The 15000-nt window shown below is 40.5% G+C and overlaps 1 protein-coding gene across 3 annotated transcripts in view; it reads left to right on the top strand.

Annotated features, from left to right (window-relative positions):
- jupb (junction plakoglobin b) overlaps positions 1-15000 on the top strand; it is a 123623-nt gene that overhangs the window by 92754 nt on the left and 15869 nt on the right. For all 3 annotated transcript variants that reach the window (XM_036565800.1, XM_036565798.1, XM_036565799.1), the window contains 2 exons: positions 810-1148; positions 7392-7544. In XM_036565800.1, coding sequence (XP_036421693.1) covers positions 810-1148; positions 7392-7544 — 492 coding nt within the window. The remainder of the gene's footprint in view (positions 1-809; positions 1149-7391; positions 7545-15000) is intronic.

Below are 15000 nucleotides of genomic sequence, written 5' to 3'. Positions count from 1 at the left end.
GACAGACAGGTAGATGGATAGATAGGCAGACAGACAGAGAGAGAGACAGACAGACAGACAGACAGACAGATATAGATAGACAGACAGACAGACAGACAGGTAGATGGATAGATAGGCAGACAGACAGAGAGAGAGATAGACAGACAGACAGACAGACAGACAGACAGATATAGATAGACAGACAGACAGACAGACAGATATAGATAGACAGACAGGTAGATGGATAGACAGACAGGCAGGTGGTTTGTAATAATCAGTAAAACACTGTGAATGAAACTGTTTAAAGCTGTGTGTGATTAGAGTTTATTCCACAGATCTGTAGCCAATATAAACCCTTTACAGTTAAACTGATAAATCTATCAGGACTCTGATTCGCTGCTCCACCTCTCCCGTTTGTGGATGTCGTTATGAAGATCTCTTACTACGTGTGAATAATTCAGTAATTAACTCAGAACAGATTTATTAAATTTGATGAGTCAGTCTCGGCTCCCTTTGGTTCAGTCTTTACTCCACAGGAAGACGTTCAGGTTTCCCAGAATGATCTGTTTCTGACCCGTACAGGGAGGTGTGTTCAGCGCCGTGCTGATCAGCTGGTTTAGGGCTGTGTGAAGTTTATTGGTTATTGATCAGTCAGAGCAGCTGACCGAGTCCATTACTGAGTTCAGGAGCAGGACAGCAGCAGGTCAGGACAGGCGTGTGTAGAGGACAGCAGGCCCAGACTGTTCGATAACTCTGTGTCAGTGAGCAGAACTGCAGTGTAACTGTGAATGTCTCTCTCTCTCTCTCTCTCTCTCTCTCTCTCTCTGTAGGAGGGCTTGGACGGCCTGCTGCAGATCCTGGTGACCCAGCTGGGCTCTGATGACCTGAACATGCTCACCTGTGCTACAGGTATCCTCAGTAATCTGACCTGTAACAATGCGCGGAACAAGGCCCTGGTGTGTCAGAGCGGGGGGGTGGAGGCGCTGATCCACGCCGTGCTGAGGGCGGGGCAGAAGGAGGACGTGTGCGAGCCGGCCGTCTGCGCCCTCAGACACCTCACCAGCCGACACGCGCACGCAGAACTGGCCCAGAATGCCGTGCGGCTGCACTACGGGATCCCCGCCATCACCAAGCTGCTGGGACAGCCGTACTACTGGCCTGTGGTGAAGGTCAGTGCGACAGACCGCAGTGCGGCTAGTTTAGAACCCACTGAGCTGTTAATGGAATAACTCTAGAATGTAATGCTGCTCACATGAACCAACGAGGGGATTGATGAAGTTAGAACCCGGTTCTGTTTAAACCGGGGAGCTGATTATTATTATTTACTACTGTAGAACTCGGCTGATGAGCTAGCTAACAGGCTAAACTGCCCCTCCATTAACTTCACAGGCTTTAATTTACACTGTTACTACTTTTATTATTACTTTATGATTCACTGAAAAACGACTGAATGTTTAATGTCTTACATGAGTTACATGTCTGTGTTTTAGACAGATCTGTTTTAAATACTGTAGTGTATTACAGTCTGTCAGAGTGACTGTGTGGATCATATGAACATTATAGAGCTTTTTAAATGAAACAGTAGAAGCCATATCGCCCCCTACACTTCCTGTAGTGTATTACAGTCTGTCAGAATGACTGTGTGGATCATATGAACATTATAGAGGCTTTTTAAATGAAACAGTAGAAGCCATATCGCCCCCTACGCTTCCTGTAGTGTATTACAGTCTGTCAGAGTGACTGTGTGGATCATATGAACATTATAGAGCTTTTTAAATGAAACAGTAGAAGCCATATCGCCCCCTACGCTTCCTGTAGTGTATTACAGTCTGTCAGAGTGACTGTGTGGATCATATGAACATTATAGAGCTTTTTAAATGAAACAGTAGAAGACATATCGCCCCCTACACTTCCTGTAGTGTATTACAGTCTGTCAGAGTGACTGTGTGGATCATATGAACATTATAGAGCTTTTTAAATGAAACAGTAGAAGCCATATTGCCCCCTACGCTTCCTGTAGTGTATTACAGTCTGTCAGAGTGACTGTGTGGATCATATGAACATTATAGAGCTTTTTAAATGAAACAGTAGAAGACATATCGCCCCCTACACTTCCTGTAGTGTATTACAGTCTGTCAGAGTGACTGTGTGGATCATATGAACATTATAGAGCTTTTTAAATGAAGCAGTAGAAGCCATATCGCCCCCTACACTTCCTGTAGTGTATTACAGTCTGTCAGAGTGACTGTGTGGATCATATGAACATTATAGAGCTTTTTAAATGAAGCAGTAGAAGCCATATCGCCCCCTACACTTCCTGTAGTGTATTACAGTCTGGCAGAGTGACTGTGTGGATCATATGAACATTATAGAGCTTTTTAAATGAAACAGTAGAAGTCATATCGTTGTTGCAGATTTGAGCATCTGTGCTCAATTTGAGGAGCAAATTAGTTTTAATCTAATTAACCCACTTCTTATAATAATAATTATAATTATTAAAATATTTTATTAACTGAGTGTCCCGTAAGTCTTTGTGCTCTGGTGTGGTTAGTTTATTAGCTTTTCAATATCATTCATAAGCTTTATTTGATGCAGATGCTCGGATAGTAAACCTTTGCCTTGCTCGTTGGTCTTCTTTTCATGTCAGATGCATTGCATTATGGGTAAATATGAGTGTGTATTATTTGTGGAGCTGATCTCTGCTGTGGGTGAAAAAACTGTGCTTAATGAGTCAAAAGTTTGGGTTCAGATTAGCATTACACTGTAATATAATACACTGTGCTGTGTGAGTGATGTTAGAGGCAGTGCTGGTGGTGCTGTTCTAGATCGAGGGTCAGTTCTGCGGTTCTTCCTTTAAGAGCTCAGTGTCCTCAGTGTTCTTTGAGCTCTTCAGTGGTTTATGTTGGAGTGTATGTTGGTGTTGCTCGGCTGTGATTGGTCGCTGCAGGACAGAACCTGTGATCCTGTCTCGGTGTCACGCATGATCTGCTGCTCAATTGCATCAGAGCGCTGGAGCAGAAGCCCGAGAGGGCTGAGATCGTCAGCAGCAGATCGATCCAGAAAACACTCGTCTTTTTGCTCCTGCGCTCGTTCTGCCTTCAGCAGAAATGAAATTAAAGCACGTTAGTGATGTTGTAGATGTTCGTGTGCATCACTGACAGTTCGTTCAGATTGTGAATCGGGGGTGTTTAACGTCTGGCACAGGTTTAGCACCATCATGGCTGCATCCACCATAAGGGTGACGTGGGCGGCTGCCCAGGGGCGCCAAAGCATTGCTCCCAAAAAAAGTGCACATTTGAAATGATTTTATTGATCTAATTAGTTATATAGAACATTCAGTTTACATTAAATCCATAATCTATTCACACAGCACAACAGTCAGTCTAATAATCCAGCCATGAATATCCAACAAGCATTACCACTGCATAACAGTGCGTGTTAGGGGTGGGGCAAAAATCGATACAGCATAGTATCACGATATTTTAACTGGCAATATTGTATCGATACACAACGTATTGATATTTGATAATATAAATGTACAGTTTTAAGATAAGATCAGATAAACCTCTATTAGTACAACAGGGAAATTCACATTGTTAATTCTCATCATTATTCTCATTATTAATTATTATAGAAGGTTACAGTTTGTTACTTGTTACTATATAGACAATATATACTTATATAATACTAAAGATAAAATATATAAGATAAAAAAAATAAACTCTACACTTCACAAACTCTATTCACAAAAATTAACAATATAAACATTATAAATACAAAAGCAAAAAATATTTACTGTAAGGATATTTTACCCGAATTACACATGGAGTATTGATTATATTACACATGGGAATGGTGATGAATTAACACTATAACCATTATAAATAGAGAAACAGTCAGTCTGTCTGCTTGATAATCACATTTTGCCACAATAAAATTGAATGAAGTGAACGGACTGAAAACTTTATCTCATTGGATTAAACACATTGACAAAGTTTTCCTTTGGGGCCGAAATCTGAAGTTGAAAAAAGGTAATAAATCATATCTCAGCATGTTATCGCCGTACTCAGCATACTGCAGTATTGTTAACATCGCAGTAATATCATATTGTGACTGAAGTATCGCGATGATGGCGTATCGTGGGGTCTTTGGTGATTCCCACCCCATTACATGTTCACTTGCACTTTTTCTCACCGCATTTCAAAATATTTCATAAAAGCAATTCGTAGTCATTATAAATAACCACTTAGTGATTGTCTGTGTCCTGTTTTAAATGATACAGTAGTTAATTACTTTCCTGCTTAGCTAATCAACACTAAGAGCTTAATATGTACTTCATTTAAAACCTTTATTTAAATAGCACTTTTCTAAGATACACTACAAAGTGCTTCACAACAATAAACATAAAATAAATAAAAATATAAATGAATGAAAAACATTATAATAACAAACTAGATAATAGGAACTTATTAACTTTATTACTTTATTATCGAGGTGTGTTATTATAAAGTGTGGGATTTACACATATAAGAAACATCAAAGTAATTTTTAAAACCACCTATATTTAAACCCGAGTAATATTCTATATAAACCACCATAAAAATGTGTTTTTGACAGAATGTGTTATAAAACAGCTGCAATTTCTTCCAAAAATGTTACATCTAAAATTGCCCTAAATGGATTTACAGCCGTTTGGAGTGAAACAGATGCAGTAAAGCATCTACAGTCAGTACACGTTGGTGTTTAAATCAAGTGCAGAATAAACTGTGACTGATTACTCTAACAAATAAAACTCTTCACCTGTTTGTGTTAGATATGCTAATGAGCCCGTCTGAGTCAAATTAGCATAAACAACCTGATTTTCACAGAACTTGGCTGGGAAGATAGAACATTTACATGATGTGGAGGTTCTTTAAAACACATCTCACTCATTAAAATGTTCTTTAGAGAAGGAAAAGTGGTTCTTTTTGGCTCTTAAGAACCATTTTTGACCTCTAAATTTTGAGAATGTAGTTGTGCAGCCTGAACCTGGAGCGAGCTCATCTAAATAGAGTAGTGCTGCATTAATCACCTCACTGCAGTATTAAAGAATATTAAACTTTCTATAGGTTGTGCAAATCTAATCTGGTGTTTATATAAAATACTTGCTTTGTATTTTGAATGTCTGGTTCCTGTCACCACCACTGAACAATTCTGACTCGGTAAGTTTCTACTAAAGGGAGCGTTTCACACCAAACCACTCTGAACGGCTTTGGACAAATCTTTAAGATACCAGTAATGTGGAAATTTAGAAAATTCGGAAAATTTGAAAATTCAGATTTTTTTTTTTCATTCCGAAAATGTAAAAAATTCATTTTTTTTAATTCTGAAAATTTGCAATTTCTGAAAAAATATAAAAATCTGAAAAACATTTTGAAAATTCTGACAATTTGAAAAATCTGATTGTTTTGAAAATTCTAAGAATTTGAACTGAACATTTTACATTTTTACTCAATTTTGCAATATTTTGTGATAAATCCAGCTGTCTGAAGAATATATTATGATCTTTAGTAAACTTTCTTACAGATTGTGGAATGAATTTATTACGTGAGCAACATGAGGGAGCCGTCAAAACAGGTCCTGTCTATGAAGTGCCAGTTGATAATCCATCTTGCTGTGGCTCAGATTAAGCCCTGGACTTGTGTTTAATACACTGTACATATATAGTATGAAAGTATGTATAGTCTAATATAAATATGAGTATATAAATAGAAATGTGAAGTTTGGTCAGATACTGCACTTTTGATTAAATAAATAAGAGCAGCTCTGACCGCACAGTGCTGCTATATCTTAATGTCCACTCTTATTATTTAATGTCCAGCCATTAAATACAAGTTACTAATTTTTCAGCATCAAATTACCAATCATTTTCCACTCTGTACCTTTATTCCAGCTTCCATTCTTTTCAGGAGACTCACTTTCAGCTCCTCAAAGAATCTGCAGACACACCTCCAAAGTTCAGTCTTAGAAGCTGGTTGATCATTTTCTGAAGTAATCAAACACATTCAGTGGTGTTGAGGTCTGGACTCTGGGGTGGTCAGTCCATCGTTCAGCTTCTTTGTTTGATGTGTCCGTCTCCTTTTCTCAGTGAGGTTCTTCTTGAACAGCTACACATCCTTTCAGACCCACAGCGCTGAGTCGTCTTCTCACAGTGGAAGGATCCCTTCGTACCTTTATACACCTCTATAATTTCCTGTATGATCTTCAGAGGAGAACCGTGACCTTTTGAAATGTCGCGTGTGGGTTCTATGTGTTATTATTAGCGGTGATGAGTATTTGTGAATATAAGCCGCTCACTGTAGATTTAATTAAAAATCGTATTCAGTCAGGATGTTTTTATAAGAAGATTTCCATGCCTCAGTTGACTCAGACGCGTCTGTTTCACCATAAACGGAGCTAAAATAAATTATTTCTGTATTGAATTAAATTAAGAGTAATACCCTCTGCAGACAGAACAAAGCCTCCTCAAATATGCGGTTTAATTTGCTGTGTTTTTCACAAGATTTAACCCTCAGAAGCCCAGACAGATTACTGTTATTTCAGTTTACATTACTTAGTTCATTAAATCATTTAAATATAATTACATAATTACATAATAAATTGCATAAATTACAATATTGCATTATATATTGACTGGACTTCTGTTTGTTTTGATGCCAACAACGACAAAAATACGGCCCAAAACGACACAACAATAACTTTTCATCAGATGCAAATATTAATAAAAATGTCCTCTTTTACATCCTTAGGAAAGATGGTTCTTCAAGGGTTCTTTAGTAAAGAAAATAGTTCTATATAGAACCATGAACACTCAAAGAACAGCACCAAACAGGGTTCTTCTATTGTAAGCCTGACAATAGCAGAAACCTTTTTGGTGTGATACAGAACCATTTTCAAATAGGCTCCATATAGAACCATTTACAGCACATTCTCCATCAATCTGAAGAACCATTTCATGATGCAAAGAACCCTTTAATCATGCAAAGGGTTCTTTGAGTGTTATGGCTCTATGTAGAACCATTTTCTTTACTAAAGAACCCTTGAAGAACCATCATTTTAAAGTATCTCTGCTGAAGCTCTGAAGCTACTTGTTGCTGTTCTTGCTGTAATTTCATTTTTGGCTGGACTGACAGCTGCAAACTGCAGTCTGTCCCAGAAACACCTCAGAGACGTTTAATGGATAAAACAAAGTTAAAAATAAGCTCCGTTTCTTTTTTGACTTTTTATTTTTGACTTTGCTGAAAACCTAAAGAAACCCAACCGGATATTATAATATGATCTAATCTCGGAATACAGTGACCACATAAACAAGGTGGACAGAGGAGTTTATAGTAACTGTGTCTGTAATGTCCGTCTCACTGTCTCCCTGATAGGCCACTGTGGGACTGATCCGAAACTTGGCGCTGTGCCCAGCCAATCAGGCTCCGCTGAGGGAGGCGGGCGCCATCCCGCGATTGGTCAACCTGCTGCTGAAGGCCCATCAGGACACGCAGAGACTCGGATCCAGCGCTCAGCAAACGTACCAGGTCAGCACCGTAACACACACAAACCCTGGACGAGGTGAGTAGATCAGACTCAGTCAGCGCTCAGCTGGAAGAGTTTACACCTGAGGTAAATAACGACCGCAGGAGGAGTAAACGAACCCCCCGATACAGCTGAGTAGAGGAACAGACACAGCAGCTCAGAGACGACTTTAGTACTGAGTGATTAATCAAATAATAACAATTATAACTTTATTTATTCGAGCACCTTTCATACACAAAAACACAGCTCAACGTGCTTCACAGACAAATTAAATAAAACATCAAAATCATGTAAATAAAATAGAAATAATTGAAAGAAGTGTTTAATAAACATAGTTGTAACATAGGAGGTGGTGAGTTGCTTTTATTTAAATCAGACTTAACAGAAACTCAGTAGCAAAGGTTCGTAGCACAGATCAATCCATGATGACACAAAACAGAACTAAACCAGAATTAAAACCTAAGACCAGAGAAAACAGGCAACAGCATCAGGATCCATCGACAAGACAAGGGACTGAGCAGGTGGAGCAGGCGACAGGGGGCAGGACCAGGAAGGAGACAGACCAAAACAACAACAAAGGAACATGGCAGACATACAGAAACACACGGCACTGGGAAACCAGGAAAACAAAGGCAGAAACAGAGAGAGAGACAGAGAGAGACAGAAACAGAGAGAGAAACAGAGAGAGAGACAGAGACAGAAAGAGACATAGACAGAAACAGAGAGAGAGACAGAGACAGAAAGAGACAGAGACAGAAACAGAGAGAGAAACAGAGACAGAAACAGAGAGAGACAGAAACAGAGAGAGACAGAAACAGAGAGAGAGAGACAGAGACAGAAAGAGACAGAGACAGAAACAGAGAGAGACAGAAACAGAGACAGACAGAAACAGAGAGAGAAACAGAGACAGAAACAGAGAGAGAGACAGAGACAGAAAGAGACAGAGACAGAAACAGAGAGAGACAGAAACAGAGACAGACAGAAACAGAGAGAGAAACAGAGACAGAAACAGAGAGAGAGACAGAGACAGAAAGAGACAGAGACAGAAACAGAGACAGACAGAAACAGAGAGAGAAACAGAGACAGAAACAGAGAGAGACAGGAACAGAGAGAGACAGACAGAAACAGAGAGAGAAACAGAGACAGGAACAGAGAGAGACAGAGAGAGACAGAGACAGAAACAGAGAGAGACAGAAACAGAGACAGACAGAAACAGAGACAGGAACAGAGAGAGACAGAAACAGAGAGAAACAGGGAGAGACAGAAACAGAGAGAGACAGGAACAGAGAGAGACAGGAACAGAGAGAGACAGGAACAGGGAGAGACAGAGAGAGACAGGAACAGAGAGAGACAGAAACAGAGAGAGACAGAGAGAGAGAGACAGAGAGAGAGAGGAACAGAGAGAGACAGAAACAGAGAGAGACAGAGACAGAGAGAGACAGAAACGGAGAGAGACAGAAACAGAGAGACAGAAACGGAGAGAGACAGAAACAGAGAGACAGAAACGGAGAGAGACAGAGAGAGACAGGAACAGAGAGAGACAGAGAGAGACAGAAACAGAGACAGGAACAGAGAGAGACAGGAACAGAGAGAGACAGAAACAGAGAGAGAAACAGAGAGAGACAGGAACAGAGAGAGACAGAGAGAGACAGAAACAGAGAGAGACAGGAACAGGGAGAGACAGAAACAGAGAGAGACAGAGACAGAGAGAGACAGAAACAGAGAGAGACAGAGAGAGACAGGAACAGAGAGAGACAGAAACAGAGAGAGACAGAAACAGAGAGAGACAGGAACAGAGAGAGACAGAGAGAGACAGGAACAGAGAGACAGGAACAGGGAGAGACAGAAACAGAGAGAGACAGGAACAGAGAGAGACAGAGAGAGACAGGAACAGAGAGAGACAGAGAGAGACAGGAACAGAGAGAGACAGGAACAGGGAGAGACAGAAACAGAGAGAGACAGAAACAGAGAGAGACAGAGAGAGACAGAAACAGAGAGAGACAGAAACAGAGAGAGACAGAAACAGAGAGAGACAGAGAGAGACAGAAACAGAGAGAGACAGAAACAGAGAGAGACAGGAACAGAGAGAGACAGAGAGAGACAGGAACAGAGAGACAGGAACAGGGAGAGACAGAAACAGAGAGAGACAGGAACAGAGAGAGACAGAGAGAGACAGGAACAGAGAGAGACAGAGAGAGACAGGAACAGAGAGAGACAGGAACAGGGAGAGACAGAAACAGAGAGAGACAGAAACAGAGAGAGACAGAGAGAGACAGAAACAGAGAGAGACAGAAACAGAGAGAGACAGGAACAGAGAGAGACAGAAACAGAGAGAGACAGAAACAGAGAGACAGAGACAGAGAGAGACAGGAACAGAGAGAGACAGAAACGGAGAGAGACAGAGAGAGACAGGAACAGAGAGAGACAGGAACAGAGAGAGACAGAAACAGAGAGAGACAGAGAGAGACAGGAACAGAGAGACAGGAACAGGGAGAGACAGAAACAGAGAGAGACAGAGAGACAGGAACAGAGAGAGACAGAAACAGAGAGAGACAGACACAGAGAGAGACAGGAACAGAGAGAGACAGGAACAGAGAGAGACAGAAACAGAGAGAGACAGAGAGACAGGAACAGAGAGAGACAGGAACAGAGAGAGACAGAAACAGAGAGAGACAGGAACAGAGAGAGACAGGAACAGAGAGAGACAGAGAGACAGGAACAGAGAGAGACAGGAACAGAGAGAGACAGAAACAGAGAGAGACAGGAACAGAGAGAGACAGAGAGACAGGAACAGAGAGAGACAGAAACAGAGAGAGACAGGAACAGAGAGAGACAGAGACAGAGACAGAGACAGAGAGAGACAGAGAGACAGAGACAGAGAGAGACAGACACAGAGAGAGACAGGAACAGAGAGAGACAGAGAGACAGGAACAGAGAGAGACAGGAACAGAGAGAGACAGAGAGACAGGAACAGAGAGAGACAGGCTGTTACACTAGTAAATAAAATAGCCTCATCAGTTCAACCTAAAAAAATGTCTTAATGTGGTAAACAAGCAATAAAACTGATTTTATTAATATAAAAAATGACATTAATTGAAAGAATCGTTCATTTAAATATTTAGGTTGAATAAAATTCGTTAATTTACTCGTTACCACATAACGTAATTTGGTAAGGTTGATCTAATGAGCCATTGTTCGTCTGATGTTTAAAGCTGGTAACAGATGATGTCTGATGAGTATTAACTGGTAAAGAGTTCCAGATTTTGGTGTGTAGAAACAGAACGTCGCCTCACCGTCTTTTCTCCCTTCACCCTGAGAACATTCAGTAAACTAGAACTGCAGTAGAACTTCTTAGAACATCCAGCATCCATCAGCACAGAGACTGCAGGTTTTACAGCTCAGCTCTCTTTCTGATCTAAAATAAACACTAAAACTCCAAACTCAGAGATGAGGGTGCGTTCAGTCTCAAAGCGCTGTGCACCGGTACGTTCTGTTCAAACGCTGTGAAACGCTGTGAAACTGTGTGAAACGCTGTGAAACGCTGTGAAACGCTGTGAAACTGTGTGAAACGCTGTGAAACACTGTGAAACGCTGTGAAACTGTGTGAAACGCTGTGAAACACTGTGAAACACTGTGAAACGCTGTGAAACGCTGTGAAACTGTGTGGGACGCTGTGAAACTGTGTGCAGCAGCTTTGAGGTGTGTTTTCTCTGGTTTGATTGGCGTCGGAGGTGATAAACAAACACCACCGTATTAAAATGCACCGCTGCAGCTCAGTGAACACGACTATAGAAGAGTTTAGAAAACAAAAATATTATACTAAGACTGTGAGTAATCCAGGTTTAGAGACTCAGACTGTGATTAATCCAGGTTTAGAGACTCAGACTGTGAGTAATCCAGGTTTAGAGACTCAGACTGTGATTAATCCGGGTTTAGATACACAGACTGTGATTAATCCAGGTTTAGATACTCAGACTGTGATTAATCCGGGTTTAGATACGCAGACTGTGATTAATCCGAGTTTAGAGACTCAGACTGTGATTAATCCGGGTTTAGATACGCAGACTGTGATTAATCCGGGTTTAGAGACTCGGACTGTGATTATTCCGGGTTTAGATACGCAGACTGTGATTAATCCGGGTTTAGATACGCAGACTGTGATTAATCCAGGTTTAGATACTCAGGCTGTGATTAATACAGGTTTAGATACTCAGGCTGTGATTAATCCAGGTTTAAATACTCAAACTGTGATTAATCCAGGTTTAGATACTCAGACTGTAATTAATCCTGGTTTAGAGACTCAGACTGTGAGTAATCCAGGTTTAGAGACTCAGACTGTGATTAATCCTGGTTTAGAGACTCAGACTGTGAGTAATCCAGGTTTAGAGACTCAGACTGTGATTAATCCAGGTTTAGAGACTCGGGCTGTGATTAATCCAGGTTTAGATACTCAGACTGTGAGTAATCCAGGTTTAGAGACTCAGGCTGTGATTAATCCTGGTTTAGATACTCAGGCTGTGATTAATACAGGTTTAGATACTCAGGCTGTGATTAATCCAGGTTTAAATACTCAAACTGTGATTAATCCAGGTTTAAATACTCAGACTGTAAATAATCCTGGTTTAGAGACTCAGACTGTGAGTAATCCAGGTTTAGAGACTCAGACTGTGATTAATCCTGGTTTAGAGACTCAGACTGTGAGTAATCCAGGTTTAGAGACTCAGACTGTGATTAATCAAGGTTTAGAGACTCGGGCTGTGATTAATCCAGGTTTAGATACTCAGACTGTGATTAATCCAGGTTAAAGAATCAGGCTGTGATTAATCCAGGTTTAGAGACTCAGACTGTGATTAATCCAGGTTTGGAGACTCAGACTATAATTAATCCTGGTTTAGAGACTCAGACTGTGATTAATCCAGGTTAAAGAATCAGGCTGTGAGTAATCCAGGTTTAGAGACTCAGACTGTAATTAATCCTGGTTTAGAGACTCAGACTGTGATTAATCCAGGTTTAGAGACTCAGGCTGTGATTAATCCAGGTTTAGATACTCAGGCTGTGATTAATACAGGTTTAGATACTCAGACTATGATTAATCCAGGTTAAAGAATCAGGCTGTGATTAATCCAGGTTCAGAGACTCAGACTGTGATTAATCCAGGTTAAAGAATCAGGCTGTGATTACTCCAGGTTCAGAGACTCAGACTGTAATTAATCCTGGTTTAGAGACTCAGACTGTGATTAATCCAGGTTTAGAGACTCAGGCTGTGATTAATCCATGTTTAGATACTCAGACTGTGAGTAATCCAGGTTTAGAGACTCAGGCTGTGATTAATCCAGGTTTAAATACTCAAACTGTGATTAATCCAGGTTTAAATACTCAGACTGTGATTAATCCAGGTTTAGATACTCAGACTGTAATTAATCCTGGTTTAGAGACTCAGACTGTGATTAATCCTGGTTTAGAGACTCAGACTGTGAGTAATCCAGGTTTAGAGACTCAGACTGTGATTAATCCTGGTTTAGAGACTCAGACTGTGAGTAATCCAGGTTTAGAGACTCAGACTGTGATTAATCCAGGTTTAGAGACTCGGGCTGTGATTAATCCAGGTTTAGATACTCAGACTGTGAGTAATCCAGGTTTAGAGACGCAGGCTGTGATTAATCCAGGTTTAGATACTCAGACTGTGATTAATCCAGGTTAAAGAATCAGGCTGTGATTAATCCTGGTTTAGAGACTCAGACTGTGATTAATCCAGGTTTAGATACTCAGACTGTGATTAATCCAGGTTTAGATACTCAGGCTGTGATTAATCCAGGTTAAAGAATCAGGCTGTGATTAATCCTGGTTTAGAGACTCAGACTGTGATTAATCCAGGTTTAGATACTCAGACTGTGAGTAATCCAGGTTTAGAGACTCAGACTGTGATTAATCCAGGTTTAGAGACTCAGACTGTGATTAATCCAGGTTTAGATACTCAGGCTGTGATTAATCCAGGTTTAGATACTCAGACTGTGAGTAATCCAGGTTTAGAGACTCAGACTGTGATTAATCCAGGTTAAAGAATCAGGCTGTGATTAATCCTGGTTTAGAGACTCAGACTGTGATTAATCCAGGTTTAGATACTCAGACTGTGAGTAATCCAGGTTTAGAGACTCAGACTGTGATTAATCCAGGTTTAGAGACTCAGACTGTGATTAATCCAGGTTTAGATACTCAGACTGTGAGTAATCCAGGTTTAGAGACTCAGACTGTGATTAATCCAGGTTTAGATACTCAGGCTGTGATTAATCCAGGTTTAGATACTCAGACTGTAATTAATCCAGGTTTAGAGACTCAGACTGTGATTAATCCTGGTTTAGAGACTCAGACTGTGATTAATCCAGGTTTAGAGACTCAGACTGTGATTAATCCAGGTTTAGAGACTCAGGCTATGATTAATCCTTGTGTGCATGAATATGAAATTCTGATTTTGATGATGAGGAACAGACAATCGTGCCATTAGGAGACAAAGGGCTAATTTTCCGTAGAAGGAAAATCATACTATATAAACAGTTATAATATATTTATAACAGAATAAAGATTAATGTCCCAACATTTGCCTTTAAGTAAAAGAGGGGAAAGGTGGATGTTTTCTAGTTTGCTATTGTCCAGATGGATGAAATGTATTGATTTTAAGTTGTAATGCAGCTGAAGTTTTGTACGTTTGAATACAGTAAAGCTCAGTTTCCATAATACATTAACAAATGAAGTCATTCTAAAAACAAATGATGACAGAAGTGTCACAAGCCTGCTTTTGAGTCCTGCATAAATATGAGCAAGCAGGAGGCCAAACTTTAAGGCCCAGTCCCGATTCTTCTTTTTACCCTACCCCTTGTTTTCGAGTGTCACCCTGACCCCTTGTTACTGAGTTACAGGGTAGTGGTTGAATCTTCCCTCTGAAATGGGACCCTCAAATAAAAAGAGCATCACTTCATTAACAGCTACCAGCGCTGCTCTGTAGGAGACCCTGCCAGTCTGCAGTGACAGCAGAGGAGGGTAAAGTTCAGCTCCTCACTGCTGGGCTTTAGTTACATTTAGGGCATCATATGATCTTCAAAGAGGGGGGCAATTATTTATTATCACCCACCACTAATTCTTCAGTGATATGAAGCTGAAGTCAGATATTCACCAGCTTCTTGTTCGAATTTCCCTGTTCCACCTTAAATGGTGCAGCAGTTATATTCTGGGGCTTCAGGCGTCAGAACTGCTGGACTATTTAAGGTGGAACGGGAAAGTTAGCTAGCTAGCTACCGAGACTGCTATTAGCGTTTCATAACATTTGTGGGTTTCTTTGGTCTCTTCTTCTCCATCTTACCTGTATTTCTTTTTCTCCTCATATCACTCTGTTTGGAGGGTGATGTAGCCCCAACACTTCACCCCAACCCTCTATCTCAACAAGAATCGGGACACCCTACCCCT

This window comes from Colossoma macropomum, unplaced genomic scaffold (assembly GCF_904425465.1).
Source record: "Colossoma macropomum unplaced genomic scaffold, Colossoma_macropomum, whole genome shotgun sequence".
Taxonomy (NCBI): Eukaryota; Metazoa; Chordata; class Actinopteri; order Characiformes; family Serrasalmidae; genus Colossoma; species Colossoma macropomum.
The sequence above is the reverse complement of the archived record's forward strand: the minus strand, read 5'-3'. Positions and strand labels throughout refer to the sequence as shown.